This window comes from Lacerta agilis, chromosome 16 (genome assembly GCF_009819535.1).
Source record: "Lacerta agilis isolate rLacAgi1 chromosome 16, rLacAgi1.pri, whole genome shotgun sequence".
Lineage (NCBI taxonomy): Eukaryota > Metazoa > Chordata > Lepidosauria > Squamata > Lacertidae > Lacerta > Lacerta agilis.
Window position 1 is genome coordinate 2,043,065 of NC_046327.1, and position 20,814 is coordinate 2,063,878.

The 20,814-nt window shown below is 44.8% G+C and overlaps 1 protein-coding gene across 1 annotated transcript in view; it reads right to left on the minus strand.

The window, feature by feature from the left end:
* The window catches only part of DENND4C (DENN domain containing 4C), a 58,784-nt gene that overhangs the window by 16,430 nt on the left and 21,540 nt on the right, over positions 1-20,814 (minus strand). Inside the window, exons 11-22 of the mRNA XM_033172692.1 lie at positions 18,838-19,056; positions 18,118-18,263; positions 17,006-17,041; positions 16,295-16,425; positions 13,695-13,827; positions 12,947-13,153; positions 11,069-11,197; positions 10,465-10,609; positions 9,336-9,482; positions 6,466-6,591; positions 4,708-4,854; positions 2,513-3,663 (exon numbers count right to left, since the gene is read on the minus strand). Coding sequence (XP_033028583.1) covers positions 2,513-3,663; positions 4,708-4,854; positions 6,466-6,591; positions 9,336-9,482; positions 10,465-10,609; positions 11,069-11,197; positions 12,947-13,153; positions 13,695-13,827; positions 16,295-16,425; positions 17,006-17,041; positions 18,118-18,263; positions 18,838-19,056 — 2,717 coding nt within the window. The remainder of the gene's footprint in view (positions 1-2,512; positions 3,664-4,707; positions 4,855-6,465; positions 6,592-9,335; positions 9,483-10,464; positions 10,610-11,068; positions 11,198-12,946; positions 13,154-13,694; positions 13,828-16,294; positions 16,426-17,005; positions 17,042-18,117; positions 18,264-18,837; positions 19,057-20,814) is intronic.

Consider the following 20,814-nt stretch of genomic DNA (forward strand, 5'->3'; position numbering starts at 1 on the left):
CCATCCCTCTGTACAGCAAGCAGGCTGTTCACAGAACAAACTGCTTTTGAAATTCCTTGCCATGGTCTGTGTGTGTGTGTGGTTTGGGAGTTGTAGGTTCAGGGAAAGAACAATGCTGTCCGGGGTTGTAAAGACTGCGGAGAGAATAACTGGGTGCGCTCTTCTTCCCACCTTGGATCAAATCTACGCCTCCAGGTGCCCTAAGAAAGCTGCAGAGATAGTGCAGGATAGGGCACACCCCGGAAATGATCTCATTCAGCTTCTGCCTTCTGCAAGAAGGTACAGGGTTATAAAGACCAGGACTAGGCAGCTTGAGAAACAGTTTCTATCCAAAAGCGATTTTGGTTTTAAACGCAGTGTAAGGCAGTCTCTAAGGGAGTATCTGTATTTAGTTGTGGGGCATCAGAGATTTTTAGGGGGCTAACCAGGTAGGGTATTAAAGTTTAGGAGGTTAATTATGCATAGGCAGGATGGGAAGGAGTCGACAGGCATTTTCAGGAGAGTAGGCTTGTCGGTTTTGGCATGCCTGATGTAGATTTTTCAATTTCGTTGTTCTGTATGGGACAATGACAATAAAGATTATCGTATCGTATCAAGTATACGTCACAGTGCAAGGGGCTCTTTTTTGAAACCCCATATCCAAAGTTCCCTCCTCTGGGGAAGGTCTAACAGCTGGTGTCAGGGGGTAGAACCGTCGCTGCTTCTGCTTCTGCACAGCCACGCATGCAAGCCAGAGGGACACCGTGGTTCCACCATGGACCGGCACAGCTGGAGGGACGGCTTGCAGAGCAGACACGCAGGGCAGCTTCTTCCCTGCACTTGTGCCACACAAGGAAGCCACGTGAGCTGGAGAGAAGGGGCAGCGTCCAGGGGCGTAGCAAGCCTCTTCGCCACCCAGGCCAGCGTGTGGGGAGGCAGCCCCCTGGGGGCGAGGCACCATGACGCGTTCACCGTGACGTCACGACGCACGTGTCACGGTTGGCTGGGCAGAGCCGCAGTGCGGAGGTGAGGGGCGGGCCAGAGAGGGAGGGGTCACCCCAAGTGTCACCCCCCCAGGGTGGTACCCGGGCCGGCCCACCCCCCACCCCCTCACTCCGCCCCTGGCGGCTTCCATAGCTGATGGGCAGGGAAGCAGCGGCTGCACCCTGCACGTCAGCTGTTAGGCAGGTAAAAAAGGAAAGGTAAAGGACAGGGGTTGGCGAGGCTCACCTTGTCTGGGCCAGTTCACTGCCATGGAGCCCCCTTTGTGGGCCGGATTGCGGGCAGGAGTGAGCGCACACACCTGCGATTTCCGGCGTCTGTGTCTGCACAGACACTATTTCCGGCGCCGCGAAATCAAGTCCCCGTGCTGCGCTGCACCAATTTAGTGCAGCGCGTGGGGACTCGCCGAGTGGGCGGCTCAGGGGCCGGTAAAACAACCCCCGTGGGGCGCTTGCGGCCCATGGGCCTTAGGTTGCCGACCCCTGGTAACAGACCTCTGGATGGTTGAGTCCAGTCAAAGGCGACTATGGGGTTGCGGCGCTCATCTTGCTTTCAGGCCGAGGGAGCCTTCTGCGTCATGTGGTCAGCAGGACTAAACTGTTACTGGCACACGGAGGACCGTGACGGAAGCCAGAGCGCACGGAAATGCCATTTATTTACCTTCCTGCTGCAGAGGTACCTATTTATCTACTTGTGCTGGTATGCTTTCAAATTCTAGGTTAGCAAGAGTTGGGACAGAGCAACGGGAGCCCACCCCGTCATACAGATTCGAACCACTGACCTTCTGATTAGCAAGCCCAAGAGGTTCAGTGGTTTAGACCACAGCGCCACCCATGTCCCAAGCAGGCCTCAGCAAAGCCTTGATATGCCTTCGGCTCATGAGGAGACCCTCCCCAGAGCCCAAAGAGGACATTCTCTTCTTTGGTATTCAGAAAGCGCCTCCGGAGGAGCCAGGAGAACTCTCCAAGGCGCTTCCAATATACGCAATTTCACGCTATTACACACGCAGAGGAGCAGAATGTAACCCCCACAAAAAGTGGGAGTTGCCTGTAAAGAGCAAGCTATCACCAGGCGCCTAGAAACAGTACATTCAAGATGGGAAGAAGAAAGAGTCCCGCCAGAGAGGAATGGCAAACCAAGCTGATGGACTATGCCGAAATGGCAAAGCTGACTGGAAAGCTCAGGAACCAAGAGGACAAAAGCTTAATAATAATAATAAGAAGAAGAATGGAAAAAAATTTATAATATATTTAGGAGATCATTGCAAGCAGATGAAAACATCAGCAGGATTTTAACCTCACTTGTAATGTAACAAAGCTTTGGGATAATATCAATTGATATAAAATATAGACTTTGGAATAATATACAGTTTCAAATGTTGACAACAGGACCCATGAAGGGGATGGGGAGATCTCCAGATTCAGAGAATCTCTATATTTGGATATGGATTGTTATAGAATTATATTAGTAAAACCAAATAAAAATGTTTTTTTTAAAAAATGAAAAATAAAATAAACAAATTCAAACTTACCTCATCGTCTGAATAGCTATATGCTGAGGACACAGCACCCCACACTTTGCTGGCGACATGAGCCGCTTGTTTCATTCCAGACTTCAGGACGTCCATTTTAGGTCCCGATAATATGTGGTCTAGCTTCAGACCGGAGAGAGTTGTGACGACCGCGCCCAACGAAGCTTGCGGCGAAGTTTTGCCCAAGCCCGTCAAAGATATCGACCGTTCTTTTTGGCTACGCGAAAGGGCCAGTTGTTTCGGTCTCCCGGTGAACGTTTTGGACCTGGAGACGGCGGGGCTCTTCCGGCTGGCGTTCGGAACCTGGGCCGGCGGAGCGGAATCTGAGGGCAAGCTCGACCTCCTCTCGAGAGAAGGGCCCAGGAGAGATGGGGAGGCTGCCTCTTGGCCCACGCCGTCCGGCCTGTGGAGCTCCATGCTGGAAGATTTGCTGCCGAGGGGACTTTTCAAGTTCATGTAGCTTTCGATCTCGTCGGCCAGGTTGCGCGCCACAACCGGCGACATCAACTTTTCTTCCTCTTCGGCGGGTTTGGGATCTGCGGTCTCGGTTGCCAGCAAGGACAAAGGGTCCAGGCCCACCTGAACGTCCTCTCGCTCAACAGGCCTGGCCACGCCATATAAACTATTTCTCTTGTTCGCTGCGTCTTTGGGTTCCGCCTGCTCCGTTTGGGGCTGCGCGGTTTCAAGAGGTTTGGGGTTGGCGTTCTCTGCTTTGGCTGTGCGGTCGTCGTGCCCGTTTTCTAGCTGTTCCTGCCCTTCCTCGGGCTCCTCCAGAACAGACTCCGCTTCCCAAATACTTTCACTCGCACGAGTCCTAGCCGTGTCTGTGAACAGCCCGTCACCTGCGTCGTCAAAGCTGTGGGGTTTGCTCAGGTGGGGCGGCGGTGATGTTTTGGTCCCGGACAGAGCCGCCGTAAGAATCTTTGCATCCGCGCCCATCATTATCGCTACGTCGCTGGAATTCAAATCCAGGCTGCTTTTCTTCCGCAACATGCCTGCCCGGCTTTCGGAGCTGAAGCTGCAGCTCCTTTCTGAAAAAAGCTTTTGCTTTTTATTCCCTTTCTCGCTGGTTCTCTTGGGAGAAGTGTTGCTGTCAAAGACGGAATCTTCAACAGTATCCTGAGCTATGAAAAGAGGACTGGATGCCGTTCCTTTAAACATAGAAAGAGAATGAGCATGAATAAAACGACGCATTGATCCAGGAAATGCAAAAAATGATGAATGCAAAATGCATGAAAGGCATGGGAGAATACCAAAGAGGGACCACAAAAAAACATAAAAGCAAAATAATTTGATGAGCTGACAGGCAAAACTACACGTTACATTCAACATGCTTTCCCAAGAAATATTGAAGAAGAAGAAGAGTTTGGATTTGATATCCCATTTTATCACTACCCGAAGGAGTCTCAAAGCAGCTAACATTCTCCTTTCCCTTCCTCCCCCACAACAAACACTCTGTGAGGTGAGTGGGGCTGAGAGACTTCAGAGAAGTGTGACTAGCCCAAGGTCACCCAGCAGCTGTATGTGGAGGAGCGGAGACGCGAACCCGGTTCCCCAGATAACAAGTCTACCGCTCTTAACCACTACACCACACTGGACACTTTACTTTCAAAATAAAAACAGCTACAGTCCTAAACCTCTCACTGGGCAAGGCTGTTGGAAAGTTCAGAAGGGACCTACCTGCCAAACAAATATTTTTTATTCAGGGCTTAATTCTGTACAAAAGTTGCTAGAGATTTATTTCTCTCCCTCCCTCACTGCAAGAAATCCCAGATGCCTGGTGAAACATCTCAGCGAGAGAAAAGGCATTCTACATATATCCACAAACGCTGGTCTTTATTATCCCTATGCACATTCCAGCACCTGACAGATCAAAGATATTATCTGGGGCAGGATCAGGCTTGCCTAGTTGGCCATCCGTTTTATAGCTACAATAACCAAAGTGTGTTCACTAACTCAGTGTTTTTCAACCACTGTTCCGCGGCACACTAGTGTGCCGCGAGATGTTGCCTGGTGTGCCGTGGGAAAAATTTGTTTATTTGATTCCTATTCAAGAGAATTACTTTATATATAGTCAATATAGGCACAGAGTTTATTTTTTTAACATTTTCTAATGGTGGTGTGCCTCGTGATTTTTTTCATGAAACAAGTGTGCCTTTGCCCAAAAAAGGTTGAAAAACACTGCACTAACTCACCGCTGCTGCTCTTCCTGCCGGTGCTATCAAAAACGCAAGAGGGAACCTTGACAATGCTGCTGGAGGGATGCATGGATACTTCAACCGGACTGTGTGGTTCTGCAGGATGACGTGGATTTTCAACAGACTCACCAGCAACACAAAAGTCTTCAAAGGGGAAGGTAGAGAGGGCAAAGAGTTAAATGCTCTGCCAACAAAACAGAAGCTCAAAACCAGTGCATTGCAGCAAAGAAGTATCATTTCTACCATTTTATAAAATGAATTTTAGGCCAGGCCAATACTTTCCCAGCACTTATACTTAGCTGAATATTTAAATTTAAACCACTTTGAGGTATTTTTTGTTTTGTTTTGTTTTGTTTTGTTTTTTACAACCAAGCGGTGCATAACTTTAATCAAACAAAACAGAGTTTAATTCCATATACTCTCTCACACACAAAAGGTAACATTTTAAGCGGGGGGGGGGGACGACGACGACGGACGGACGGACAGGGAATAGTGGCTGCAAATGAAATTGATGACAGCACCCTAAAACAGCCCAAAGACTTCCCTGAAAAGCCAAGTTTTGGCTGCAAACTATAAAGGCCAGCAATGAGGAAGAGATGCAAGACCTCTTTGGAGAGGGTGTTCCACAATTTAGAAAGCGTACATGATAAGCATCCTCACCCTCAGTACTTCAGATAGCAGGCAGGTTCTTGGTAGTCGCTTAGTGAGGAGTCAGGACTAGCACCCCCGGGCACCGACCCCAGCCCACATTCCAGCAGGGGACCCACTGCCAATCCACCCCCCCCCCCCAGCTCCAGACCCTGCTGGTTCCTCTCCTTGTTGTAGCTACCTGTTTCCCCACCCCCTCCAGGTGAACGAACAGTGGCAAGAGTGAGCACTTTCCCCTATGCTCCTTTCTGCCCTGAGGCTCCCAGCTCCTGATGCACGAGGGTCTCCGACAGCTACGTTGCACAGAGAGCGTCAACAATGAAAGAGAGGGATCAAATCAGCCGAACTTCTCCTGGCTACGTACAGTGGCCCCTTGGTTCTCAAACGCCTTGGTACTCAAACAACTTGGGACCCAAACACTGCAAACCCGCAGGTAAGTGTTCCGGATTGCGAACTGTTTTTGGAAGCTGAACGTGCTCCGTTTTGAGTGACACGCTTCCGATTTGAGTGCCACACTTCTGTTTTGAGTGTTATGCTTCTAATTTGAATGCCACACCCTTTTCGAGTGTTACGCTGAGGTCTGTCTGGTTTTGCTATTTGTTTTGTGTTTTGGTTTTTGCGTCTTTTTGTTTTGTTTTGTTTTTGTGACTGTGTGGAACCCAGTTCAGCTAATGATTGATTGATTGATTGTGTGACTGCAGTACATTGTTTATTGCTTTCATTTTATGGATCAAGGGTCTTATTAGATAGTAAAATTCATGTTAAATTGCTGTTTTAGCGGTTGCTTTTAAAAGTCTGGAACGGATTGGTCCATTTTTCATTACTTTCGATGGGAAAGCGAGCCTTGGTTTTGGAACGGACTTCTGGAACGGATTAAGTTGGAGAACCAAGGTACCACTGAACTGCTATTAAAAAGCACAGCCTAGAAAACTCTAGCTGCGCTTTATTAACTGTTTGTTTCTCCAACCTTTTGATTCTGAAAGATTAAGGTGGAGGCTGGAAACATACTGAACATGTGTTTTTCCTAGCAAGATCAAAAATATACAAGGTCCGTTTGCTTTACTTAATAAAGCACCACGAAAACCAATAAAAATGTCAACGGCGTACCTCCAATTAAGTCATCACCTTTGGTAACAAGCGCTTTTTCTACAAGCGTATCTGTTGTCTGAAGACTATATGCATCATCCCTTACAAGTTCGTCTTTAGAACCATAACCCTGGTCGGACTGAGCACCTGCAGGGAGGAAAAATGCAACACACCTTCTAGCAAATTATTTCCCAATCGGCAAGTCCACATTTCATGTTTTACATTATTGCGGGGGGTGGAGACTCTTGGTGCCTAGCACACAAAAATTACCCTCGCATAATATTTGGCATGCGAAGGGGAAAGAGCAGCAACAGAGACAGAATGGAAAGGTTTGTTTGAGTTCTGATCTGCAGAGCGAATTTTCAGCAGGACGTTATTGAAGCTGACAAATGGTAACTCTCCCCAGAGGAATAAGGACCATTCCCAGGGCCATTATAAAGTAAAAAGGACCCCTGGACGGTTAAGTCCTGTCAAAGGCGACTATGGGGTTGCGCCGCTCATCTTGCTTTCAGGCCAAGGGAGCCGGCGTTTGTCCACAGACAGCTTTCCGGGTCATGTGGCCAGCAGGACTAAACCGCTTCTGGCGCACAGAGGACCGTGACGGAAGCCAGTGCACACGGAAATGCCGTTTACCTTCCCGCCGCAGCGGTACCTATTTACTTGTACTGGCGTGCTTTCGAACTGCTAGGTTGGCAGGAGCCAGGACAGAGCAATGGGAGCTCACTCTGTACTGCAAATTTGAACCGCCGACCTTCCGATCGGCAAGCCCAAGAGGCTCAGTGGTTTAGACCACAGCGCCACCCGCATCCATTATAAGAGAACAAGGGAGTCGTTCGTGGTGAGTTCCAGCACCTTTTTCTAGAAAAACAGCACTGACCACATACCCCACAATAATATTCATTAGTCTGCTCTTTCTGTGATAGACGCTAGTTATCCCACGGCTGTTAGCTACTTGCCCATCACACATATACAGGGCCACAATCCTACTGAATTAACCGGTCAGAGCTCTGCTGTGCCTTGGGGTCTAGGCCTCTCACAGCACAGCAACCTCCAGCTTCTCATTTGGGCTGCTGTTCTTCCTTTTTAGGATCAGCAGAATGAGGGATCTCAGCGGCTGCCAATCCCAGCAGCTACCCAATGGTCACAGAGCCCAAGAAAACCCAGTATCTCTCTGCTATAGCCCCCTCGTTAAGTCCATTAGATACACGGAGATGGTCAGAAACATAAATGCATGCAACATGAATCTGGGCCAAGTACCAAACACATCTCCTTACAGGATAGCTTGCTTAATGGCAAACAGGATCTGTGTTTTTGCTTATTGGCAGGGGGGCTTCCTGGCAATGTGCCCAAGCTGCAATTAACCGATTAATGGAAAGTGCCTAACTTTGTTCTTACAAGTAAGTATGCTACACCAAGTGGTCATTGTTTACAATATCAGGTTGAGAAAAAACCCCTCTAACTCCTCCTTGTGCACGAAGTGACAAAAGAACCCCATTAATAAATGGGAAAATTTACCTGGAGTGGTTAACATTCAAGGGCAGAATTAGTGCACATTTGCCTCCAAGGCTTCGCGCCATGCAAGTCTGCACCCGACACCAAGGACAAATGCGGCACCAAGGGACAGCACAGAGCAAGAAGCAGAGCGACAGAGATCAGAGAGAAGGAATGTTTAGTCGTCTACAAGGCAAAAACAGCCAGGCCATCTACACAGGAAAGAGAGACTCAAAATGTTTTAAAAAGGAAAGATGTCAGAAAGTTTAGTCCAGAAAGTGAGAGAAGAGGAAAAACATGGACAGGCTATGAGGAGGGTCTAAGTGTGGCAACGCCTTCGGTACTGTCCTTATTTAAAATGCATAACATGTATCATTTGAAAGGCTGACTGAGAGGGGGAAGAAAACATTGAAGGAGTATTCATAAAAATACCCTACACAGAGCTAAACAAAAACCAAACGAAACCCTAAATGCACATTCGTATCTGGCCACCAAATGTTGGTTACAATCTATGATGTTTCTACCTGATGCAAGTTATTGCTGCTTTGGCTGAAACACTATATTCCACATTAGGTACACAGCTGCTTCTTAGCAATTTCCCCCTTTCCCTCCCCAAAACGTAAGCCAAGCTCAAATATACATTTTTATATACATACTGTATAACACAATGCTTTTCCTGCCAACAGGTTGTTTGCCAATTTGTAATTTGAACAGCATGCTCCATTCTTATCAACAGATTACATGTCTGTACAAGAATTTGCCTGATCCACTGGCTTCTGAAGACCAAATTGCTCTTGGGTGGGCGAATTCAAGTTCCAAGCTGATACAAAGCTAGATTTCCTTATTATTAATCAACAGCACTCTGTGTCATGTCCCCCCCCCCACTCTTTCCCGTTAATATTGTCCCCAGTTATTCCTCTTTTAGGACCCATATCATGAGATGCAGAATAACGCCAGTGAGATACTTCTATGCATGAACCCGTGTAGAAACATGAACTCAGCCTGTGATTGACACATGCCGTTTGCTTCCCGATGATCACCCTGTGAACTGGGTCCTGATGGATTCTGCTGTTTTAGCTCTCAAAATGTTACGGTACACAATTTCTTGCAAACAAGAGAGAATGACGCGAGGGAAATTCAAGTCAGCAATGTATTAGGACAGTGGTTCCCAATGAACTAAGGACTGCAGCCCCCCCCCCCCCGTTTTTCGAAAGTCAAAAAGTAGGACCCCCACTTTTGAAAATGTTGATACCTCTATGGCAATTTTTGTTATGTGGATGGTGCCGCGGACCCCCCCGGTTGGGTCGCACGGACCCCTCTGGGGTCCACGGACCACCAATTGGGAACCACTGTACCAAGGAGGAAGGTGTGCAGTTAGTGAAACCCAACGTATCTAGTACCTGTGCTAGAGTGATTAGCAATGGAATCAAGCCTGACTAAATCTCTGACGAAGAAGGTGTGCTCCCCACTGTTAGCATCATTAGAACTAGTCACACTATCATGGCTCACCGTGTCCCCATCACTTCCACCCGTGAGCATCTGAGGAGCTGAAGACAGGAACAACAGTGAATTAGATACAAAAGACGTGAATATTGGGAAAAAGAAAAAAAAGACAGCATCTGGCTGCATTCAGAGAAAGCGCTAGACCATCGAGAAGAACTCTCGCCTCCTCCCCACCTCCATCCCTCCAGTGCAGCAGCAAAGAGATCGGAAGCTAAGGTTTCAGCTCCGTATTCCCTTTCTTTTAGCACGCATTTAATTACAGTGGAACCTCGGTTCTCGAAAGTCTCCGTTGACGAACATTTCGGAACCCGGACGCCGAAAACCCAGAAGTTACTGCTTCGTTTTTCGAATGATTTTCGGAAGCCGAACGCACTATTCAGCTTCCGTTTAAGAGTTCTCCTATTGAACTGAGGCTTCCGATTTCGGTTTTCGAGGTTTTTGGAAGTCAAAGTGTCTTCCGGAATGGATTACGTTCAAAACCAGCGGTCCCACTGTACTTTTATGAATCGCTCGCCCATAAAACACCCTCGAGCAATGTTACAAAAATAAGAAAAAACACAATTATATACGTATAAAGCATATGCAAATTTTAAAAAATCGATCCAACGTGGACAAAAACTGTGATTCAAAATCTCTAGCAATGCCATCACATTATAGACTGTGGATCATCTTATTTTTGGTTAATGAAAGCAAGCTGAAATGGTCTTGCTGTACCAACTGGAAATGAAATTAACCACAAATTGCCCAAGTTCGGAGGACATGGAAAGCTGCCATTAATCAGAAACAGAAACAAAAATTTCCCAACTCATTTCTTGACAAACCATTGTCCAGAATCTGAATACCTGTGGGTGGGAAAAGGTGCCTTTCCCCCACTCTCTTTCCAATAAGATACAGCTTGATGCTCCTCAAATTAAGTTACATGGATATTTGATGAAATCCCCCAATGCTACCTCAAAGCCAACGAGAGAGCGCTTTATACCCAGATTCTGCGGAAGCTGGTCTTATTGAAGTTAACTGTAGGATTACCTGGTATTGAAATAGCTGGCGAGCACAGGGTTGACTTTCTGAGACATTGCCTAAATTGTGCCATGCTATGCACCACATTTCGCAACTTCGTCCAGAGAAATATGCCACTGCGGTTGCTGCTGGGCCATGGGCTCTCCAAAACTGCCTGGAAAAAGTGATATGATTAAGCACATGTTTTCCGTATTCAAAATGCTCTAACAAACTCAAATAACTCACATTTATCTACTGCAATCTCAGGGACAATGCTATTTTGCACCACAGCTGTGCTCAGGGGCTCCCCCCTCCTTTGAAACAATCTCACTAACAACCAAACCTGAGAGATGCTGGAATTTTAACATTTATGGGACAATGCCATGAAAAATATCCAACAGATTTGACCGATGAAAAAGTGAGATCAATTACTAATTACAACAGATAGGTGGCTCAAGGGATTCCTTTCAAAATACGATGAGCACGTACCATTATTTCAGAGTTGGCCCTAAATAACAGGCCTAAACAGGAAGGTTCCTCAAGGTCATCACCCAGAACAAGAGGGATCTACAGGGTGTGTAAAGGCTTACTTGACTGTGGTCTCCCCCAACCGCTCACCCCATTGCTTGCTTACCTTGTTGTAGTACCCATATGTGATGGCATTGGGTTCTATGCCGGCGATTTTCATTTCAAAGAGGGCCCTCACAGCCAGGACAGGGTGGCCCCAAAGTCCGCAAAGCAGCATCACAACCCTATAGCACACCTGGTAAAAGATGGAAAAGTTCACATTGTTAGAAGTAACTTCAGCGCCAGATGTGACTGCCTGCAAAAGATAAAAAGGCCTCCTCTATGACTTTTTGCATGAAAATGAAAATGAAATAATGACATTTGGATTTTAGGGTTGAAGATAATGTTCGTTCATAGAAAGTGGCTTTGTTCGGTGTTATACTAGAGTGGATGAAGTGAATATTGTTTATATAGAGCAGTCAGACGAAGAATTGGAAGTCCTTTACTTTCTGAATTTTATTTCTCTCTCTCTCTCTCTCTCTCTCTCTCTTCCTTCCTTACTTCCTCTCTCCCTCCCCAAATCTCCTTTTCTTTCCTGCACTCAATCGGACAGCGTCAGACGTTCGGCTTAAAAAAAAAAGTTCGCAAACCGGAACACTTGCTTCCCGGTTTGCAGCATTCGGGAGCCGATTTGTTCAGGAGCCAAGCCATTCGGCAACCAAGGTCCCACTGTGGAGGGTTGGTTGACAGCAGCGGAGCAGGAAGGAACGTTTAAAGTTTTTAAAAGCAACTTTCAAAAATGAAGTTCAAGTTTAAAACAGATCTCCAAGCTGGTACGGCACAGGCCCTCTCATATATAGTTCTCACTCTGAAGAAGGATCCCCTTAGCCCTTTCTCAGAGTGAGGAAAGAAAAGGCAGGGGGGAGGTGGGGGAGAATGGTAATACCAATAATAAGCCAAGCTAATAATGAGGGGTTGGGCCGAAATTCCCCTCAGCACCCATAGATGCCACCCCAAACAAAGGTCACATTCTGCCTCATAACTGGGACAATCCTGATGTGATGGTTAATGGGATTTTCAGTTCCTCATGCTAGGTTTTGGAAGATTATTCAATATTATACTTTTCTCGTTACTTCCAAACTTGACACCTAAGGGTGTCATCTGCATCTGCATGGACACACGTTCTCTATTTTTCCCTATCTAAATTTGGTTGAGGCAAGGTTTAGAGGAGGAAACTCACGAAAGGAAGCAAGTGGGACGATACGTTAGAGCCAAGATTATTACATTCCCCATTACAGTCGAAGTGGAAGAGGAGACAAATAGTTTCAGAATAAGCTTTTAAAGTTTGCAGATGGTTTAAGCTGACCTGTCCAAAATAATTTTCCTTTTTCTGCATCACTGCCATCTTTTTTCATGCTTTTCTCCCCGGGGGTAAACTTCACTTTCTCATCTGGCCATTAATTTATATTTTTATAGGTGAATTGTAAGAAGAAAGTTCTGAGCAATTGGACTTTTTACAAAATTACAGGAGGGTCCGATAAAAGGAAGACATATTTCTGAGTATGCGTGCTTGACCGTGGAGCGAGGCAAATGTTATTCTCTGAGGGAAGACAACTAGAGTTTGCCGAAACTACTTTCCCACATTTAGAGAGGAAGGGATTGTATACAGGGAACACATCATATTTCTCTTCTTCCAAATCTAACTCAGAAACAGCACCACCCAGGAATGATGGATGTTAATTAAGGCAATTGCTGTGATTAAAAATATCTAAAGGGCTGCTATTGGTAGTTCTAATAACTGACAGAATTCACCACATTTTCTTCCTCTAAGCAGATTTCAAGTCACTAAACGGATTTCTGGCTTGCTTATTTAGCAGGCTGTATCTGATTTCTGTATTCAGAGAAAAAAATGGAAATATCTGAAATTCATTTAATTCAAAACTAAGGAAGCTTGAAATTTGCATTTGGATCTCTTTACGTGGTACATGATTTTGTTTTAACTTACTTCATCTAGTGGTTCCACATCAGTTTTCCTCATTTTAATAAGAACGTCGTACGCCTGCTGCAGGGCTCTGACTTTGGGGTGGGAAACCCTGACATAAGCTGGGAGACAAATGAACCATAAGCTGTAGCAATGGCTGAAGAGACATTTGGCCCACTGGGAAGCATTCGCGTAGTATTTCTTGGCAAGCTTGTGAGCTGCTTTTATCTCCTGCGGAAAAGTAAAGCAAAGAAGAAGAAAAAAAGCAAATCACAGTGATCAGTCGGAACGTCACATCTCACAATCCTTTAACAACATGCAGCGTGAAAGACAGAAAGCAGTTCGGAAAGTAGGGCTTTTCCCAGGGTTTTAGCTCCGCTTCAAATATTCAGAGCTGAACATTCAGCAACTCTCAGAATTACATATTTATTTTATTTCACAAGATTTATATATCAATTAAAAAAAACCCACCACCTCTCAGTTGCTTACATAAACTAGATGCTTCCTCTTATATAGGGTTGCCAGGTGTCCACTATTTGAGTGGACAGTCCACTTTTTCACATTATGTTCACTATTTTTTCTCACAAAATAGTGGACATTTTTTTTAATTCAAAAGCTTTATGATGAAATGGTATTTTAATACGTGTTAAAATGTTTGTAAGAAAATATATAATTTAATTTAATTTAAACCCGCCCCCCCCCGCTTGTCCGCTATTTTTTGGAAGCAGACCTGGCAACCCTACACTACGTTGCTTAGAAATAAGAACCTGACCTGCTTTGTCCTCTTTGCCATAAGCGCCGGACTATTAGAAATGCTTCCTCCAGCTGAGTGCCTGCTGAAGGAAAGCTTGAGCTCTTGCGGTCTGTCAAAGAGCTTCAAGTCTAGCCTGGGGAAGGTTTTATAGCTGAAAGAGAGAGTTCAAAAGGTGTGAGCAAGCCTGTTTCTTTGTTGAAGCACAATACAGTGGTACCTCAGGTTACAGACTCCGCTAACTCGGAAGCAGTACCTCAGGTTAAGAACTTTACCTCAGGATGAGAACAGAAATTGCGCAGCGGCAGCGGGAGGTCCCATTAGCTAAAGTGGTACCTCAGGTTAAGAACAGTTTCAGGTTAAGAACAGACCTCCGGAACAAATTAATTTCTTAAACCGAGGTACCACTGTATATTTAGCATAAGACGCCACTTCCACAACTTCCAACCAAAAACACTATTGTGCACGGTGGATTTTAGCCATACAGTGGTACCTCAGGTCATGAACTTAATTCGTTCCGGAGGTCCGTCCTTAACCCGAAACCGGTCTTAACCTGAGGTACCACTTTAGCTAATGGGGCCTCCCGCTGCTGTTGCGCTGCCGTCGCGCGATTTCCGTTCTCATCCTGGGGCAAAGTTCGTAACCCGAGGTACTACTTCCGGGTTAGTGGAGTCTGTAACCCGAAGCGTTTGTAACCCGAGGTACCACTCCTAGAAATACAGAGGGATAAATGCAGCTGAACGTTAAATGCAAGGTATAAAATTATACTAGAAAATAAAGCACGGTGATTAGTAAACTGCTTTGGGGCGGGTGGGGACTCTAAAATAAGATCAAATATGTCATTAGCGTTTTAATTAGTAGAAATGTCAAGAATCTGTTTCATACACGTGTACATGCACGCACGCAGACACTCGTAACACGCACAGAGTCAAGCCAATATTGTCCACCCTAACACTGAGTGACTCTCCAAAATTTCCTTTTTCACTCCTGGTACCCGAGACTCTTAACCTGAAAATGCTAGGGACTGAATCTACTGAGCTTGCACGTGTGCTATCACTGAGCTACACCCGTTCTCAGTCCCACTTGGAGCCCTGTGAGATCTCACCCAAAACACTGAATTAATACGACTTAACCAGACTAGTTCTATGTATTATTTGTAACCATTTTGGATTCCCCTTTAGAAGGCATCTGGATGATGCTGGGATAAAGGCTGTCAACAGGAACTGGGGGAATGCCCAAAGACCTGGGATATTCCCGGTGGAATTTCATTTTCACCTTCCTCTCGTATCGCAAACTGTTTTTCAATTCCCCTTCCAGTTTCAAAAGAGCTTTGGCAAGCAGCTGGGGGTGGCCAAGAACAGACCAGGATAATCTATTTGAGAAGAGCTGCTCCTAGCTTCTCTTATGCATGCAGAATGAGCTGCGAAGTTCTTTGGATCAACACCATAACATTTTCAATAATAGCTTATACAGTGGTACCTCGGGTTAAGAACTTCATTTGTTCCGGAGGTCCGTTCTTAACCTGAAACTGTTCTTAACTGACGTACCACTTTCGCTAATGGGACCTCCTGCTGCCGCCGCACAATTTCTGTTCTCAACCTGAAGCAAAGTTCTTAACCCAAGGTACTATTTCTGGGTTAGCGGAGTCTGTAACCTGAAGCGTCTGTAACCCGAGGTACCACTGTATTTAGATACAGGTAGGTAGCCATGTTGGTCTGACGCAGTCGAAATAAACAAAAAAAAAATTTAAAATTGTCCAGTAGCACCTTAGAGACCAATTTGAGCACTACTGAGCTGCATGAAATGGAAGTCCATCGACCTCACAAAGAAACTTGCACAGGTACAGACTGATATCTCCTTTCTGACTAAATGCAAGAACCTGGATATACCTATGGGTCTCTACAATCCATCTATCCTACTGAATATGCAAAGAAACTATGCCACACTTTCTCCAAGAAGCTGCTCAAACATCTGATCAGCGTTAAAATGCCCAGAACAAACCTAGTTGGTCTCTAAGGTGCTACTGGACAATTTTTTAGCTTATATTTAGAATGCTAAACTATGCAATACTGTAATACCTTTCTTTCACAAGACAAAATAACTTTCAGACATTGGGAATATCCATGCCGTAGCACACTGTTAATGAAATTGGGTAGAAAAAAAGCAGGAAACACCAAGCGCCATCGCTGCAACATTATCAGAATTCAGAACATACAAAACCAAGGTAGAGAAGAAGAAGAAGAAGAGTTTGGATTTGATATCCCGCTTTTCACTACCCAAAGGAGTCTCAAAGCAGCTAACATTCTCCTTTCCCTTTCTCTCCATAACAAACACTCTGTGAGGTGAGTGGGGCTGAGAGACTTCAGAGAAGTGTGACTAGCCCAAGGTCACCCAGCAGCTGCATGTGGAGGAGCGGAGACTCGAACCCGGTTCACCAGATTACGAGTCTACCGCTCTTAACCGCTACACCACACTGGCTCTCAGGTAGCAATGTAATTTTTTAAGTAGCAAGGTAGCAATGTAATTTTTAAAGTAGGAAGGCTAATATAAAAAATGATGAAGTATGATGGAAAAATCTTTATAAATAGGATGAAGACAAAAATGTATCCAGGTCGCCTTACCTGTATCTAGGTAGCCTATCCTGTCCGTCATCAGGGGGAGGTTCTGGTGGCATTATAAACACCGTGTGTTCACTCTTCTGCGACTCATCAAGTTCAATCAATCGGGTATCCTCTGCGGAATCCGTATCAACCTGCAAATACATCATATTGAAATTGCAGGCGACGATGCCAGTTTAATGCCCTGCCGTGCATCTCTAAGTACAGGAAGCATAGAATCATAGAATCCTAGAGTTGGAAGAGACCCCAAGGGCCATCCAGTCCAACCCCCTGCCAAGCAGGAAACACCATCAAAGCATTCCTGACAGATGGCTGTCAAGCCTCTGCTTAAAGACGTCCAAAGAAGGAGACTCCACCACGTTCCTTGGCAGCAAAATCCACTGTCAAACAGCTCTTACTGTCAGGAAGTTCCATGAAAAAAAAAATGTACAGACATGTGCCATATCTATTTATTGATTTGTTACTTGTACTTATTGCCTGACCCTCACCAAATGGTCCCAGGGCAAGTTACAAAAATGTCCACTGGAAAAAAAAATCAACGCATGGCCAGTTTACAAGCCACGCATTTTGCAGCAATCAGATGCTCTGTACCAGCCTATCAAAAATTCCAAGGCATATAATTAAACAACCACGATTCCCATTCCCACGATATTGTCCAGACATGTGAAATACCAGGAAACTCTTAAAATGTCCCTACAGGAAGTAAATAAATACCTTTTCTCCTTTTTCTGATCCTTTCTCTGGAAAAAGCTAGAAAAGGCCATAGAAATAAAATTAGAAAAGCATATATTAAAAAATCCAAAACTGAGTATAATATTGTTTTCCATACTCTTTGCCTAACAAAAGCTGTTATTGCATATTAAACACACAAAGCTCCCAAATGAGAAGTAGGCATACTTTTCAGTGTACGGGAGATTCATATACCACAGTTTTCCGTGTATAAGACGATGATGCTTTATTATTTTAAAATAATGTTTAAAATTGGGGGTCGTGTTATACACTGATAGTACAGAGGGGGAATGTGCAATTTGTTGCAGCCGCGAGCTGGAGATTGTCAGCAGCGATTGGGTGGGTGATTGGTGGCTGTGGCAAGGGCTGCTGTTGATTGGCTGCCGCTGTGGCAATTGGGCGGGTGATTGGTCCTGTTGCAAAGCCTGCTGGCGATTGGCTGCCGCTGGCGATGAGCGGGCAGATAATTAGATAATTGGTGGCTTTGGCGATGCGTGTGATGGTCGATTGTCAGCGTTGGTCAGGCGGCAAACCCCCACCAAAAAAGGCTCAACAATTCTGGTCTAACAACCCCCCCCCAAAAAAAAAGCTTAACAACTCTGGGCAATCTCCCCCCATTTTCTTAATTTGGAGTCCCCAAAAATAGGGGTCGTCTTATACACGGGGGCGTGTTATATACTGAAAAATACGGTATACATGGAATCTTCTAGCCTGGACTAGCAAGCTGAGTGAGAGACAAAGCACACAGGCCCATGGATAACTCCCTCAGCCATTATAAAAGAGAGTTTGAGATGTGTCATCCATACAGGCTCCAAGAGCTCTATATCCACATGACTACAATTATTGCCAAGTCCATTCTATCTACTACATGGGCTTCTCCACTGATGCTGATATACGTAGATACTGCGCTGCTGTTTAGCCACACACATTTCCTGTATAAAACTACAAGAAGCAACTCAACTCAAGCTGTTTCAGGAGGTGAAATGTCATTCCTGACCTTTCCAAGCAGGAGAGACTCGGGAGTGTTTAGTAAAGAGAATCAAAAGCCTAACACTATCACATTTAGTTAGACAAAAAAAAGAGAGAGAAGTTTTTACCTTTTCTACGCAGTCGTCAAAGAAGGCCAGTCCAGTATCTTTGTCACTCACAAAACTGCATTCTACAATGAAGCTGCTGAATATCTGTGTCTTTGTTAAAACCGTGTAGAATTTTGCGTAGGCACGGTCCCTACTTTTTAAAAACCCTAGTTAAGAAACGAGACAATTGGCTAGAGATAAAAGGTTCACAACTTATTAACTTATTTGCATATTGAGCTTCTTACTTTAGCAACTTGCCATTTCCCCATTATATTATAAGTGTTTGCCGCTCATATTTCTTTATATCATTATATGCCACCCAGTTAATAATGTCCTCCGGGTGGTTAATGGTTAAAAGTTAAAAACTGTAAAAAAAAAAAGCAAGCCACAAGAACCCCAGAAGTTAAAGAAAGCAAGACCAACTACAGCATGGAAAAAGCAAGACTAACTACACATGAACAAAAAAAAAGCTAAGCACACTTGGAGATCTTAGCATTCCTAGGAAAATAGTAAGTCTTCATGAGATGCCCTGAATATAGGAATTCTAAGGGCCCAAATATAAAATAAACATTCATAAATGTACAGGGTAAACACACATCCCATGACGAACGCAACCTGCAGCGAATGCAACCAGAGGTATGACTGTACAGAGGACGTCTGCAAGACACAAGCTGAGAACGGCCCTGTTACTGCTGCAAGCATTTCATTTCAAGCAGTGCCCATGTTCTTCTCAAAACTCACCTTGATTGTCGAACAAGGAATCTGTAGCAGTAGCTTTATTTGAAGGTGCCTGGGTGATCGGTTTAAGAAACGTCCTGTACCCTTTTAAAATAGATGCCATGAAACGTAGAAAGGCTTCCTGAATCTCCGTTTCGAATTGCGTGTTCTTTTTGTGCCACGAGAAGTCTGCCTCTATAGGTGTCATCTCGACCGCAGAGCCTTCTTGCGTCTTTCTGTGAACTGGGGTAGAGGTTGGAAAGAGGCAAGCTGAATTAAAGGGGTTCCCCCGCCCCTAGTTCCACAGGTGTGGTTTATTTAAATATTTAGAAAGCTAACCACCAATGAATGTTACAGGTAGGTAGCCGTGTTGGTCTGCCATAGTCAAAACAAAATAAAATAAGAAATTCCTTCCAGTAGCACCTTAGAGACCAACTAAGTTTGTTCTTGGTATGAGCTTTAGTATCTGAAGAAGTGTGCATGCACACGAAAGCTCATACCAAGAACAAACTTAGTTGGTCTCTAAGGTGCTACTGGAAGGAAGTTTTTATTTTATTTTGTTTCATCAATGAATGCTTAGGCAGAGGCAAATAAAGAATGAGTGCAATTTACAGCGTTTGCAACCTAAAACCTCCATGGGCTTTGAATTTCAACTTTACCATTCGCCATAAGACCTTAGCTTCAAGCTGTTATGTCATACCCTTTTATCAGCAGATCTGTGAAAGCTGAAATAAAAGTGTATGCTAAGTCAGTGAGGTTACTGAGACAAGCATTATGCTTGGCACTATGCATTAAAAATGTAGCCTTCAGTAAACAGCAAAATGTGTTTGTCTTTCCTAAACACACAGCAAAGGAAATCTCCTTTGCAATCACCACCCTAGCACTTTCCACCCATCACAGGAAAATGTGATGTGTGCAAAGAAGAGTTTTAGCTGAAATGCACCATGGCCTTTTCCCACCTGTGTGGAAGCAAGCAGTTTTACTGCCAACAGAAATAACAACTCTTGATAAGAAGCAAGAAAAGGACCAAAAGAGGAAGATAAGAATTTCTCCTACTGATTCTGCAGGGTTAAGTACACGGGCAGTAGTAATTTAACCCCTCCTATATCACCAGCAGAGTTCACACTTCACATCAAAGCCTAGTTTTAAAAAATGATATTATTACCAGCATGTTTTGCATGCTACTCAAATCGCCCTGCTTTGTTCCTGCTTTTGGCACCAGGGAGAAAACAAACCAGATTGGTTTCACTTCCACGCAAACCAGAGCCCATGGTTTGTTTCCTCCTAGGAATAAACATCAACTTCCAAATAAACCACTCACAAATAAAGGGAAGCTAGTCTCTGGTAGGGCTGGGCGATAAATAGTGGAACCTCGGTTTTCGAACGTAATCCATTCCTGGAAGACCGTTCCGAGTTCTGAAACGTTCAAAAACCAAAAACTCAATAGCCGACAGCTAGGCCTCAGGATCTTGCATTCAGCAAAAGCTGCATGGCATGTTCGACTTCTGAGGCGTGTTCAAAAACCAAAATGTTTGTCAACAGAGATGTTCGAAAACCCGAGGTATCACTGTATTGATATATCGTCCAAAACCGGTTTGAAGTTCACATTGTAATAATTGTTTCATCATATTTGAGCTGGCAATATATCGCAAATCACAATGTGTGTAAGGGCTAGGTGATATCTTGTTTTCAACACTGCGCTAACTCACTAACTAAACCTCACAATATCACCAGCTAAACATTGCATTCTGCCACACAGTGTATGAAATTAAGGAAGGAACTATACAGAGGCAAACAGGACAATGTTGGGGCAACTGCTACTACTTGGGGGTCTAAAACGGATAAATGACGGTATCATCAATCATCACGCACTCAGTTTCATCAGCAGGAAAGCCAAAATGCATCCAAACAAGACTTTTGGTTTTGGGCTTGACTACCAAATGGTGATATTCAGGACAACCCAAAGTACGGCAATGAGTCACAGTGAATATAAATAATTTG